Raw genomic sequence first — 14,811 nt, 5'->3', positions numbered from 1 at the left:
ATAAATGTTGACATGCCATTTTAGACATTTTCAAGAACTGGACTAGGGATACACGATACATCGGTAAACATATCAGAATTGGCCTAGTTTAATGCTGATGTGCAAAATCTATATAACGTAGGTACATGACGTAATGACGCCACGTAAAATGTTGCGCTGTACGTCCAACACAGCATTCCTAAACTAGCCCACAATGTCTGCTGTGTGGATCGAGCAGTCATTTGAAAGAGTAACAACATTTCAGCAAGACAACCTAAAGCCAAGATAATGGAATTTCATGACCCGTGACAATCAAGCGTTTTCTGTCATGGGTGATGTCGGCTTTCGCCGACTGGTCGAGCACCGCCAGGTTGCCACTTGTTGTTCACCTATTGAAATTGAACTTCAGTTCATGAAAATAAATAGCTAGCCAGCTACTTAACCCTGTTGCCCAGAGCTAACGTTATATCAGCAGGCAGCTAGCTTCATCTGGCTAGTGAGGCTTGACCACACTGGGTTATGTGTTGTGAAGCTAGCCACAATAAGGATTAGGCACAAACTCCATCCGGCGCCGACAGAGATGGCCGCCTCGCTTCGCGTTCCTAGGAAACTATGCAGTTTTTTTTTTTTTACGTGTTATGTCTTACATTGGTACCCCAGGTCATCTTAGGTTTCATTACATACAGTCGAGAAGAACTACTGAACATAAGAGCAGCGTCAACTCACCATCAGTACGACCAAGAATATGACTTTCGCGAAGCGGATCCTGTGTTCTGCCTTTCACCCAGGACAACGGAATGGATCCCAGCCGGCGACCCAAAAAAACGACTTCGTAAAAGGGGGAAACAGAGCGGTCTTCTGGTCAGACTCCGGAGACGGGCACATCGTGCACCACTCCCTAGCATTCTTCTCGCCAATGTCCAGTCTCTTGACAACAAGGTTGATGAAATCCGAGCAAGGGTAGCATTCCAGAGGGACATCAGAGACTGTAACGTTCTTTGCTTCACGGAAACATGGCTCACTGGAGAGACGCTATCGGAGTCGGTGCAGCCAACTGGTTTCTCCACGCATCGCGCAGACAGAAACAAACATCTTTCTGGTAAGAAGAGGGGCGGGGGCGTATGCTTCATGGTTAACGTGACGTGGTGTGATCATAACATACAGGTACTCAAGTCCTTCTGTTCACCTGATTTAGAATTCCTCACAATCAAATGTCGACCGCATTATCTACCAAGGGAATTCTCTTCGATTATAATCACAGCCGTATATATTCCCCCCCAAGCAGACACATCGATGGCTCTGAACTAACTTTATATGACTCTTTGCAAACTGGAATCCATTTATCCGGAGGCTGCATTCATTGTAGCTGGGGATTTTAACAAGGCTAATCTGAAAACTAGACTAACTTCCGCGACGCATAAAGGCCCTGCCCCGCCCTCCTTTCGGAAAAGCTGACCACGACTCCATTTTGTTGATCCCTGCCTACAGACAGAAACTAAAACAAGAAGCTCCCGCGCTGAGGTCTGTTCAACGCTGGTCCGACCAATCTGATTCCACACTCCAAGACTGCTTCCATCACGTGGACTGGGATATGTTTTGTATTGCGTCAGACAACAACATTGACGAATACGCTGATTCGGTGAGCGAGTTCATTAGAACGTGCGTTGAAGATGTCGTTCCCATAGCAACGATTAAAACATTCCCAAACCAGAAACCATGGATTGATGGCAGCATTCGCGTGAAACTGAAAGCCCGAACCACTGCTTTTAATCAGGGCAAGGTGACCGGAAACCTGACCGAATACAAACAGTGTAACTATTCCCTCCGCAAGGCAATCAAACAAGCTAAGCGTCAGTATAGAGACAAAGTAGAATCTCAATTCAACGGCTCAGACACAAGAGGTATGTGGCAGGGTCTACAGTCAATCACGGATTACAAAAAGAAAACCAGCCCCGTCACGGACCAGGATGTCTTGCTCCCAGGCAGACAAAATAACTTTTTTGCCCGCTTTGAGGACAATACAGTGCCACTGACACGGCCCGCAACTAAAACATGCGGACTCTCCTTCACTGCAGCCGACTTGAGGAAAACATTTAAACGCGTCAACCCTCGCATGGTTGCAGTCCCAGACGGCATCCCCAGCCGCGCCCTCAGAGCATGCGCAGACCAGCTGGCTGCTGTGTTTACGGACATATTCAATCAATCCCTATCCCAGTCTGTTGTTCCCACATGCTTCAAGAGGGCCACCATTGTTCCTGTTCCCAAGAAAGCTAAGGTAACTGAGCTAAACGACTACCACCCCGTAGCACTCACTTCCGTCATCATGAAGTACTTTGAGAGACTAGTCAAGGACCATATCACCTCCAGCCTACCTGACACCCTAGACCCACTCCAATTTGCTTACCGCCCAAATAGGTCCACAGACGATGCAATCTCAACCACACTGCACACTGCCCTAACCCATCTGGACAAGAGGAATACCTATGTGAGAATGCTGTTCATCGACTACAGGTCGGCATTTAACACCATAGTGCCCTCCAAGCTCGTCATCAAGCTCGAGACCCTGGGTCTCGAACCCGCCCTGTGCAACTGGGTACTGGACTTCCTGACGGGCCGCCCCCAGGTGGTGAGGGTAGGCAACAACATCTCCTCCCCGCTGATCCTCAACACTGGGGCCCCACAAGGGTGCGTTCTGAGCCCTCTCCTGTACTCCCTGTTCACCCACGACTGCGTGGCCACGCACGCCTCCAACTCAATCATCAAGTTTGCGGACGACACAACAGTGGTAGGCTTGATTACCAACAACGACGAGACGGCCTACAGGGAGGAGGTGAGGGCCCTCGGAGTGTGGTGTCAGGAAAATAACCTCACCTCACACTCAACGTCAACAAAACTAAGGAGATGATTGTGGACTTCAGGAAACAGCAGAGGGAACACCCCACTATCCACATCGATGGAACAGTAGTGGAGAGGGCAGTAAGTTAAGTTCCTCGTCGTACACATCACAGACAAACTGAATTGGTCCACCCACTCAGACAGCATCGTGAAGAAGGCGCAGCAGCGCCTCTTCAACCTCAGGAGGCTGAAGAAATTCGGCTTGTCACCAAAAGCACTCACAAACTTCTACAGATGCACAATCGAGAGCATCCTGTCGGGCTGTATCACCGCCTGGAACGGCAACTGCTCCGCCCACAACCGTAAGGCTCTCCAGAGGGTAGTGAGGTCTGCACAACGCATCACCGGGGGCAAACTACCTGCCCTCCAGGACACCTACACCACCCGATGTCACAGGAAGGCCATAAAGATCATCAAGGACAACAACCACCCGAGCCACTGCCTGTTCACCCCGCTATCATCCAGAAGGCGAGGTCAGTACAGGTGCATCAAAGCTGGGACCGAGAGACTGAAAAACAGCTTCTATCTCAAGGCCATCAGACTGTTAAACAGCCACCACTAACATTGAGTGGCTGCTGCCAACACACTGACACAACTCCAGCCACTTTCATAATGGGAATTGATGGGAAATGATGTAAAATATATCACTAGCCACTTTAAACAATGCTATCTAATATAATGTTTACATACCCTACATTATTCATCTCATATGTATACGTATATACTGTACTCTATATATCATCTACTGCATCTTTATGTAATACATGTATCACTAGCCACTTTAACTATGCCACTTGGTTTTCATACTCATCTCATATGTATATACTGCACTCAATACCATCTACTGTATCTTGCCTATGCCGCTCTGTACCATCACTCATTCATATATCTTTATGTACATATTCTTTATCCCCTTACACTTGTGTGTATAAGACAGTAGTTTTGGAATTGTTAGTTGGATTACTTGTTGGTTATTACTGCATTGTCGGAACTAGAAGCACAAGCATTTCGCTACACTCGCATTAACATCTGCTAACCATGTGTATGTGACAAATAAAATTTGATTTGATTTGAATAGTGGAATTTGCGGTTTGCCTTCAAAATAAGTGTGTTATTGACAGTGATGCAAATGAATACAAACAGTAGAATTATGCCATACTTTTATTTTGAAGGCTAACAGCAAAGTCCACTATTGTGGCTAATCCTTAGTGACTAGTTTCACATAGATGGGTCCGACCACCATTAATCAAATAAGAACTGTCTTCTAAATTAGCATTATTTTAGATGACACTTAGCTATATAGTTAGATTGCTAACTATAGCTACTGAAACAGATCTCGTTTTGCTGTTTTTGGGGAAGAACATTTTTTTGCATCCATGAGCTAGAAAGCTTATTTTTATGACCAGCACTGTAAGTGCGCAAGACAACTTTACCAGCATCATAGCATGAATCGTTGTGACATATGAAATAGGAGTAATAGTGTAATCAATGTGTAATAACAAAAAATTATGAAAGGTTAAATTGTGACGTACAGTCATATTCAGGTCCTGATTGATCAACAAACATATTTGACACGTCAAATAGTGTTATTTGACACTATATTATTTGACACAGAAAGACCCAAACGGCATTCCATAGCCAAGACCCAGACGACGTTCCATAGAAATCCTGGTTGAGAATGAAACGACTGAACAAATAAACAATGAAACAGCACAGAAAATAAGTGAAAGAAATAGGTTTTGATTATGTTTTACTGGTAATGGGGACATACGTAAATGCCAACAAAATAGCTTTTTGGTCAGTGTGGTGTGTGTGTGCGTAACCTTTATTTTAACTAGGCAAGTAGGTTTAGAAAAAAAATATTATTTACAATGAATGCCTACCCCGGCCTAACCCTGCGTCACTACTGTGAACCTTTGGTCAATAACGATAGCTTGGTAGAATATTTCAAGAGGTGTCAACAACCTCAAATCAAAACACTCCTCAACTCCATCTCTTTTGATGAAGAAGTTGAGCTGCTAACTGAATTTCAGAGGAGCCTCTAAACGAGCATGGCCCTCACTACATAGTCGTTGCCAAACCCACTGGCTCCAGGTCATCTATAAGTCTATGCTAGGTAAATTCCCGCCTTATCTCAGCTCACTGGTCACCATAGCAACACCCACCCGTAGCACGCGGTCCAGCAGGTATATTTCACTGGTCATCCCCAAAGGCAACACCTCCTTTGGCTGCATTTCCTTCCAGTTCTCTGCTGCCAATGACTGGAACGAATTGCAAAAATCTGTCTACATCTCTTCTTTCCAGCGGTCGTTTGGCGTTGGAGCAGCTAACCCGGTACAGGTGCAGGGGGTGTAGAAGCACTCGTCTATAGGCTATGCACGTTTTCATTGCTTGCTAGTAAATAAATTATTTTAAAACAGGTTGGATGTGTCTGAACTCATTAATTATTCACCAGGCATCAACAAGGTTCTTCTGGCTCCGATGAAAAATGTGTCAAATGAACAACGAGCCAATTCTATCCAACCCACCATGGTATAATTTGATAAAATATTTTCTTCATTTATAGACTAAATCAGCACTGATAAATAGTATATGGACATGTTGCTTGTATTTGTTTCTATTTTAATGATTATCAATTTCATATTAGCTGTCTCTCTCCCCATCAATTCATTATCTTTCGGAAAGCCTAAGGTAGGCCCAGGTTTTTGTAAGGACAAATAGTCGTGTCTGACACAATGTAAAAAACATTAAGGACACCAGCTCTTTCCATGGTGGTCCGACCAGGTGAAATCACCGATTAAATCCACAATTGAGACATGGATTGGGTTCCATTCAGGGGGTATGGTAGTCCGTGCCAGGCGCATTGGTTTGTGTCAAGATCTGCAAAGCTGCTGGGTTTTTCACGCTCACACAGTTTCCCGTGAGTATGAAGAATGGTGCAACTCAATATTAGGAAGGTGTTCTTAATGTTCTGTACACTCAATGTATGCTGGTGGCCTTGATTGACAGGTCCTTTTACAGGGGTGAGCAGGTATGAGTTCGCTGATTCTCTCTACAGGCCGATAAAACCCATTCAGAATGTTTCTTAAAGTAGCCTGTCTGGATGATCTCTAATTAGAATTTAACGCTCATGTCATGATTTAATCTTGTAAAAGGCCTATTTTCAGTAAAGGCCCTATCTCACCAAGTCCGTTATTTTTCATCTGAATAATTTGTCCGAAAAATAAATAAATACGAACACGTCTTGTTTATGACGCCGTTCAAACCAATTGTGAAATATCGTCCGGCCACAATCCGTAAATGATTTATTGGACCAAAGTTTAACTATTTAAAGGCAATGCTACCAAATACTAATTGAGTGTATGTAAACTTCTGACCCACTGGGAATGTGATGAAAATAAATAAAAGCTGAAATAATTCATTTTCTCTACTATTATTCTGACATTTCACATTCTTAAAATAAAGTGGGGATCCTACCTAACCTAAGACGGGGGATTTTTACTAGGATTAAATGTCAGGAATTGTGAAAAACAGTTTAAATGTATTTGGCTAAGGTGTATGTGAACTTCAGACTTCAACTGTATATACAATTATTTGTGTCAAACGTCATCTGTGCCAAATTCCACCAGGTAAACGTGTCTGGTCTTCTTTGACCTGAATATCACCAGCACTTCAAAATAATAAATAGGCTGTGGCTCCTTGTCTCATATGGGGGTCTAGGGACGCTGTCTACTTGGTCAAGCAGGTGTCCTCATACATTACATATCCAAAAGTATGACGACACCTGCTCGTCGAACATCCAACTCTCGATGGGGTTGAGGTCAGGGCTCTGTGCAGGCCAGTCAAGTTCTTCCACACCGATCTCGACAAACCATTTCTGTATGGACCTCGCTTTGTGCACTGTGGTATTGTCATGCTGGAACAGGAAAGAGCCTGCCCCAAACTGTTGCCACAAAGTTGGAAGCACAGAATCATCTAGAATGTTATTGTATGCTGTAGCATTAAGAATTCCCTTCACTGAAACTAAATGGCCTATAACGAACCATGAAAAACAGCCCCAGACCATTATTCCTCTTCCACCAAACTTTACATTTGGCACTATGCAGTCGGGGCAGGCAGCGTTCTCCAAGGCATCCGCCAAACCCGGATTCGTCCATCAAACTGCCAGATGGTGGAGCGTGATTCATCACTCCAGAGAACGCATTTCCACTACTCCAGAGTCCAATGGCGGCGAGCTTTACACCACTCCAGCCGACGCTAGACATTGCGCATGATGATCTTAGGCTTGTGTGCGGCTGCTCAGCCGTGGAAACCCATTTCATGAAGCTCCCGATGAACAGTTTGTTGCTTCCAGAGACAATTTGGAACTCTATCGTGAGTGTTGCAACCGAGGACAGGCGATCTTTACATGCTTCAGCACTCGGCGGTCCCGTTCTGTTAGCTTGTGTGGCCTACCACTTGGCGGCTGAACCGTTGTTGCTCCTAGACATTTCCACTTCATAACAACAGCACGCACAGTTGACCGGGGCAGCTCTAGCAGGGCAGAAACTAGTGGAACTGACTTGGAAAGATGGCATCCTATTGTTTGTTCCATAGCACTGGCATTACTTGACCGACAACGCATGCATCCATGCTCCTTTACTGGTAATTGGTCAAGAGAGAGGCCAAAGCCTCATGGCAGTGGTCTAACTAACCACAGTAGAGCCCTAGAGGCTAGACAACTAGACAGAGCAGCTGGACACTGTAGGCCTAACCAATGTAAACAGACTGCTGTCTTGGGGACACTCCCCCCCATCCCCTCCCACAGTCAGTGAAATAATCTAATGTGGCATAACAAAACAGTCCACCATGCCTTCAGTTGAGAGCAGTGTCTGAGGAAGGACAGGGACCCCCCTGCTGCCTTTGTTTGCAGTCATGAAATAACTGTCTCAGGGGAACTGAGGTCATATGTACTTGAAAAGGTGCCAGCTGTTGCGCCATGCGTTTTGTTTGTCCCTTTGAATCTCACAAAGGCCTTGAAGCGGATGGAGTGACTGCTTTAGCAAGCAAACATATTGTTTGCAATATAGGGCTGTCCCCGACACACCCAAAAAATATTTGTAGAGCGAAAGTCGTTTGTTCTTTCGACCAATCAATTGGTCAACATTTTTAAACGTGTATTTTTCCATTTTTTCCCATATGTCTTTCCATGTTTTAATAAAATCAACTATATGCATTGAGCTTCTGACGCTTTAAGCTTACTGTTTGATGAAAGACACAAATGCCTCAAGGGAGCCAGAGATCTCGATAACCAGAAGAAGAAAACCTGACAACCATTTCCCTCTTTCTCCTGCTGGCTTTTGCAGATTCTGCCTCTGCAACCTTTCTCATGTGGAATGCCAATTTATCATACCATTTCTACCGATTTGCGTGCCAGTTAGGGTTTTCATATGCACATTTTTGTGGAACTGTTTAATTTAGAATAACGTTTTCATATCTCAAATTCATTGTCATGTGGGTAATCCAAATCTGAAATGAGACAAACCTAAAAATGTATATTGCCAACTATGTAAAAATAGCCTACAGAAAGCAAACAAATAAAAACATTACAGCCTGCAGGTAGAAAATATCCTGATAAAAATCATATTGGCTATGCATGGCCTGTCTGCAAGGAACTTGAAACATTGTATCAACTATTAACTTAGTTGCTAGCGAACTTGCAACATTGTATTAAATATTCTGGGCCCTGAAAGTTTCCTGTGCCAGTGAGCTCAGTACAAACAGCTGTAGGCTATTTACGCAAGGGATAAGAAGCAGCGCTTGACTTGGGCAGGAGCTCACCGGAGCTGAGTACCAGAAACTCAAAATGTTATATTCCTCTTATAGAGTATTAACTCAAGTATTGTGGAGCTCTTGCACCTAAATATAAAACAGTACCAGCACCCAAAATAAGTACCGGAACCTATTTCACTCCAAGTCAAGCACTGATGAGAAGTAATCAGGTAGGCCTTTTTTATGACATTTCCACTGGATCAGAGAATGACGTTTTTCCCTTTCAAGTGGTTATCAAACGGGAGAGAGCTGGAAAGATGTTTTCAAATACATTGATGAACTCTTGTAATTCTCAATGGATGTAAAAGCAGACTGTTTGCTTGCTGTTTGAGGTGAAGAAAAATGTATTTTGAGAAGCTCCACAGATCATTAGTAGTTGTGCGTTAAGCCAATCAGAAATACTATCAGATCCCCAAATGGGCACAATTATATGCCTACATTTGTGCGCAGGCCAGGTAGCCTATAAGCCTACTTCTATGCGTACTTACTCAACATTGACAGGAGCACTCCAAATAAAAAGACAATGACTAAATAGTCAACTTGTAAATGGAATGAAATAAACCAAAAATGTGTTATTCACAAGTGTAGCATAGGTTGTGCGCACTGCAAACAATCTGTCCACTCTGACAATGAGAACGGTAAGACTGGAATAATAATATTGAATGCATTAACAGAAATTACCGTAACCAAAGTAACATACATAGATTAGAAATTATAGGCATTAACAGTAAAGGTAGTACTTGTGATATATGTAATGGGGAATTGATATACACTAACAATTTACACAATGAAGTTATGAAACAATGAATGTGCACACATTGGCACGAAGGAGAGTATTCTGGAGATAGAAGTGCATTATGTATGTGGGCGCATGGTCAATCTGATGTCTGCATTTGCCATGCAGCATTTACAGTGAGTCAGCATCAGCAGAAATCAAGGGATTCATACTTCTTGCACTTCGCTGAGCAGTGCTGTTGTGAAGGAAGTTGTCAAGGAACCACCACCTACCTTCAACAAATCATGTCAATGCGGAGCTATACAGAGCCCTCCACATTGTTAAAACATTTGGGAGGTGCATGGCGATGCAGTGCGGAGCTCGATTTGGCCTCTGGAGGCTCCGCAATTGCATCACACCCTCCATATGGAGCCTCTGACCACATTTCTCGGATCAAGCATAAATTGGCTTTTAGTCTAGGCCTCTGCAATGGATTAGTTCACCGAGATGGCCGCGTATACATGTGTTGTTAATGCTCGACTAAAACAAAATCTTGGTCAACCAACCGCCTATGACCAAACAATCGACCAGTTGACTAATTGGGGTCAGCCTTAACGCAATAAGGTGTCTTGGTTGCACTCTCTGCAGGTTGTTTCAGTCAGTTGGTTAATTTTGAAAACCTCTTACATGCAACTTATTCTCAGCACCTTTTATTATTATTTCAAACTATTACATTCCTTTCCCATCATAACATTCTCAGAAAGGCTGGTTGTTTTGATTTTTCAATTGTGCTTGGTCTTTTACTTGTAAATCTTCAACGGAAGCAGAAAGAAACAGACATGGCCAGTAACATGGGATTGGCTGAGGGCCCAACAACATCACTGCTTCTGAAAGAGAGGCTGAGCGGTCGCCTGGCAACAAAGAGCCAGGATCGGTTGCCACATGTTGAGTCTGCCTATCAGGCTGGGCTCAGGAATTACAACTCAAATATCACAGAGAGACAGCCAGGTAGCAACAGAAAACAGAAGGGAGAGTAAAATTGGTGGTTCCTCAACATAACCAACCAAAGGATGTAGATAGGAACTGCTATCATTAAACTCATCACTAAACCATAGATTTTGTCAGAGGTGGGGCTTAGTTGACGAAGCACCCCTACGCATAGGGCTTGTGTTCCATGTTAGCTTTGTTGCGGTCATACTGTGAAGATAATCAGAGTTGCATTCATTACATATTGCAATGGAAGTCGTTTACCGTTTAAAAACTAAACGGAAGCAAACTGCAAACGGAATGAAACATGGAGGGACTCACATTTTTGTTGCAAAATGTTTTACAACTGAATCTGTATAAGGAATACACCCCAGATCTCACAACGCGTAATGTGACTGCATTAAAGAGGTCCTGGAATGCAACCATTGGCTTCACGGGGCCGTGGACAGTACTCACCTCTCGCTACCAGGGGTAGTGATCCTGTAGAAGCGATGTCGCAGGTGGTGCTTGTCTCCATGGTAACAGGTGGTGCAGAGGTCATAGTTGTTGCATTCAGCACACTTCCAGCGGATCCCGATGATAGGCTGCTGACGACAGGTGTCGCACATGGTGCCGTCATGCTTGATACCTGAGAGGGAGTGTTAATAAGGCAGTTAGGAAATGGTAAGAGGACCTGAGGCTCTGGGGAGGCTCTGGGGTTGCTCAACTTGCCATCTTCATACCATCATTCACAAACTCTAAATCAAATCAAAGTTTATTTGTCACGTGTGCCGAATTCACCTTACAGTGAAATGTTTACTTACAGGCTCTAACCAATAGTGCAAAAAAAGGTGTTAGGTGAACAATAGGTAATGCACAGAACAAAAATATAAACATGTAAAGTGTTGGTCTCATGTTTCATGAGCTGAAAAAAAAAGATTCAGAATGTTCCTTCTCCCAAATTGTGGGCACAAATTTGTTAACATCCCTGTTAGTGAGCATTTCTCCTTTGCCAAGACAATCCATCCACCTGACAGGTTTGGCATATCAAGAAACTGATTAAACAGCATGATCATTACACAGGTGCATCTTGTGCTGGGGACACAAAGTGATTATATAAGATCCACAGATTAGGGCCTAATTAATATATTTCAAATGACTGATTTCCTTATATGAACTGTATTAACTAACAGTCTGTAATTCAGTAAAATCTTTGAAATTGTTGGATATTGCATTTATATTTTTGTTCAGTAAAAAAGTGGACATGCCACATGATCTGTATGGAGTTCAGTTTACCCTGTTAGGCTCTTCCATGTCGCTAACGCTTGGTGCATTACAATACTTGAAATGCGGTTGCGAAATAACTGTGTAGCGTACACATCAACACTCAAATGCATAAGCTAAATCTAACACGAAAACAGGAAACAAGATGTTTAGGATCGCAGTACCAGAAGGCAAACATTACCTGTGGGAGCACTATCAAATATCCTCACGTCGTATGCACCAGAGCACCGGTAGTTGGCTGCAGTCCCGTTATCCCAGACAACAACCACTTCTTCCGGACTTTCAAAACTCCTGACGGTGCCTACATGTCCCTCTCCACCATCCTGTTTACCCCATTTCCAATCGGGTCCGCGGATCACTCTTGCACCAACTCCTTCCATCATCACACGGTTATTCCTGCCGGTAGTCATTTACGAAAAGGTGTCGCAAATTGCCAGCTAGCAGAATATGCTAGATTGCTAACTAACGTTAACTGTGTTCGGCAGGATAATTTTGCGATGCAAAATCGGTCTGTTGTCCAGAAGAACACAATTCAGCAATATCTTGTTAGTTTGCAAGTAGCACGCCGAACTGTGTGGCTAGCCTGCTTACTGTAACGTTCAAAAACAAGATAGCAGAAACACCCTAGCAACAAATGTGTTAGTCAAATGTATCGTAATGTGAATGTTATACGTTAAGTTAACCAACTAAAAACAACAACAACGCAGTGAACTGGGAAGCAAAGCCAAGATAGCTTAAATGCTAGCTAGCGAGTTAACGTTAGCTGACAAAGTAAGCTGTTGAATGGCACGCACTTTCCACTCCACAAGCTGTTCTGTAACGTTGTGGAAATAACTGATACGTCTCAGTATCCCCTTCAAGTTGGTTTTCGTCCCAAGACCACAAGAAAGTGTCACCCCAAGAGCTTGTAAAGTAGCCACATCGTCACGAAATTGTAGACCTTTGTTAGCTGCTAGCTAACGTTAGCGCTTGTGCCTCCGCAAGAATGCCACCTCCACAACTTAAGTAAACACATTAGCCAGGTAGTGTAGTTTAGTCCTTTTTTTGTTGGAATAATTGTTTCCTGCTACGTTTATTATCATATGTATTTGATTGTTCTCCTCGAATGTATTTATTTTGTCAAATGGCTTGCAGAAGTACACTCAGAATAAAAGCGTCGCCATTATTGTAAATCATCAAGCAGACGGAGGTGGACCAGCGGTCAATGAAGATATTTGGAAAATGAGGGTTTGGCTAGCTCGTAGCGTCATTTGACAAATAAAGCACTAAGGCGAGGCTAAACAAAATGTTTTAAATGCAAAATGACTGGTTTTATAAGTAATTTGTTTCTTGAATTGAATACCTATAATTCCTTGCGAAATTAACTTTTTGCCAAATTTTGTTGCCCTTTTTGAAGCAGCATAGGCCTGGCCAAAAGACTGCACAGGTGATGTTGGTTTCAAGCACCGATTTTCACAGGGTTTTGGGTCAACAGTTTACTATGATAATTCAAATATAATGTCTTCCCAACCTGCTCCCATATGCAAACACCAAATCTAGGGACCACATTTAAAATAGATACCCAAATGCGGTTTTCAAACATTTAAAATAGCTACACACACACACACAAATCCCCCTCCTGTTCATGGTAAAGTGCAAACATTTTAAGAAATCTAATTTAATTATAGAATATGCATAAAATTGGAGCGTCTGCCTACTGTCTCAGTAACATTTAAAAAATGTAATACCCTCAAATACCAAGTGAGGCGTACCTAATTTAGAAATAGGCCATGGCATCGTTACTGTCAATCGCGAATGATAATTCTAAAGATTTAGGCAGTGAAATGTCTGAACCTCGTCTGTCTGCATGCCAATCATTTGATCTCCATCAGTTTCATGTGAATATGCATTTAGATCTTATTGAATTAGTGTTTCGTGAGCCAGTTAGAGCAGATAGTGTCAACAATCTATATAGCCTTCCTGTATTTTTGTTTCAATCAAAGTACATTCTGCCTAATGGCGTGCGCGGTGAGTTTTTTTTAACTATTCAGATAGCCATCTCATAAGAAATTATGTTGTTCTTTTTGGTGCAACAGTAACGTTTTATTATGATATTATATTTGGTTATTTTATGTAGAATACCAATGAATCATTATGTGATCTTCCAGGACATCGATTCAGCTTTTATCTAACTTGACAAGACAAGCACCATTGTGAGAAGAGTCGGAGCGACGCTGCACTGAACGAGCAATTACAGCGTACACAACTATTTTGTATTGCGCAACATTTGGCGACGCAGAAACGAGATAACACATATGTGTCTGTTTTATGAAAATCGGGGAATATTTGGCCAAGGAAACATTTCTGGTTGGTCTCAGGGAATGAATGAGTGTACACCAGTTAGGATGGGATACTTTTAAAACGGGATTGAGTGAAGTAACAGCAAACACGTTGAATGAGCAACTAATGAACATGGAGAGCCTCACAAATTTGACGAAATTATGTAATATCTTTCAGTCTAATATAATATGGATATTTACTTACTTTTGGAGCTCTTCGACAGATGCACGCTTTTGTAAATATACTGAACATGCAATTTCAAAGCGTTTACTGAGTTACAATTCATATAAGGAAATCAGTCAATTGAAATGAATTCAATAGGCTCTAATCTATGAATTTCACATAACTGGGAATACAGATATGCATCTGTTGGTCACAGATACCTTTAAAAAAGTTAGGAGCGTGGATCAGAAAACCAGTCAGTATCTGGTGTGACCACCATTTGCCTCATGCAGAGCCACACATTTCCTTCGCATGGAGTTGATCAGTCTGTTGATTGTGGCCTGTGGAAAGTTGTCCCACTCCTCTTCATTGGCTGTGCGAAGTTGCTAGATATTGGCGGGAACTGGAACACGCTGTTGTACACGTCGATCCAGAGCATCCCAAACATGGTCAATGGGTGACATGTCTGGTGAGTATGCAGGCCATGGAAGAACTGGGACATTTTTAGCTTCCAGGAATTGTGTACAGATCCTTGCGACATGGGGCTGTGCATTATCATGCTGAAACATGATGTGATGGTGGCGGATAAATGGCATGACAATGGCCTCAGGATCTCGTCACGGTATCTCTGTGCATTCAAATAGCCATTGATAAAATGCAATTGTGTTCGTTGTTCATAA

General features: G+C 42.9%; 1 protein-coding gene across 3 annotated transcripts in view; it reads right to left on the bottom strand.

Annotated features, from left to right (window-relative positions):
• The window catches only part of LOC109875120 (E3 ubiquitin-protein ligase mib1), an 80,242-nt gene extending 67,379 nt beyond the window's left edge, over positions 1 to 12,863 (bottom strand). For all 3 annotated transcript variants that reach the window (XM_020467328.2, XM_020467329.2, XM_031809738.1), the window contains exons 1-2: positions 11,832 to 12,863; positions 10,844 to 11,015 (exon numbers count right to left, since the gene is read on the bottom strand). In XM_020467328.2, the coding sequence (XP_020322917.1) occupies positions 10,844 to 11,015; positions 11,832 to 12,060 (401 nt within the window). In that variant the 5' untranslated portion in view covers positions 12,061 to 12,863. The remainder of the gene's footprint in view (positions 1 to 10,843; positions 11,016 to 11,831) is intronic.
• Between the last annotated feature and the right edge of the window lie 1,948 nt (positions 12,864 to 14,811).

The sequence above is a fragment of the Oncorhynchus kisutch genome, linkage group LG30 (assembly GCF_002021735.2).
Source record: "Oncorhynchus kisutch isolate 150728-3 linkage group LG30, Okis_V2, whole genome shotgun sequence".
Lineage (NCBI taxonomy): Eukaryota > Metazoa > Chordata > Actinopteri > Salmoniformes > Salmonidae > Oncorhynchus > Oncorhynchus kisutch.
The sequence above is the reverse complement of the archived record's forward strand: the minus strand, read 5'-3'. Positions and strand labels throughout refer to the sequence as shown.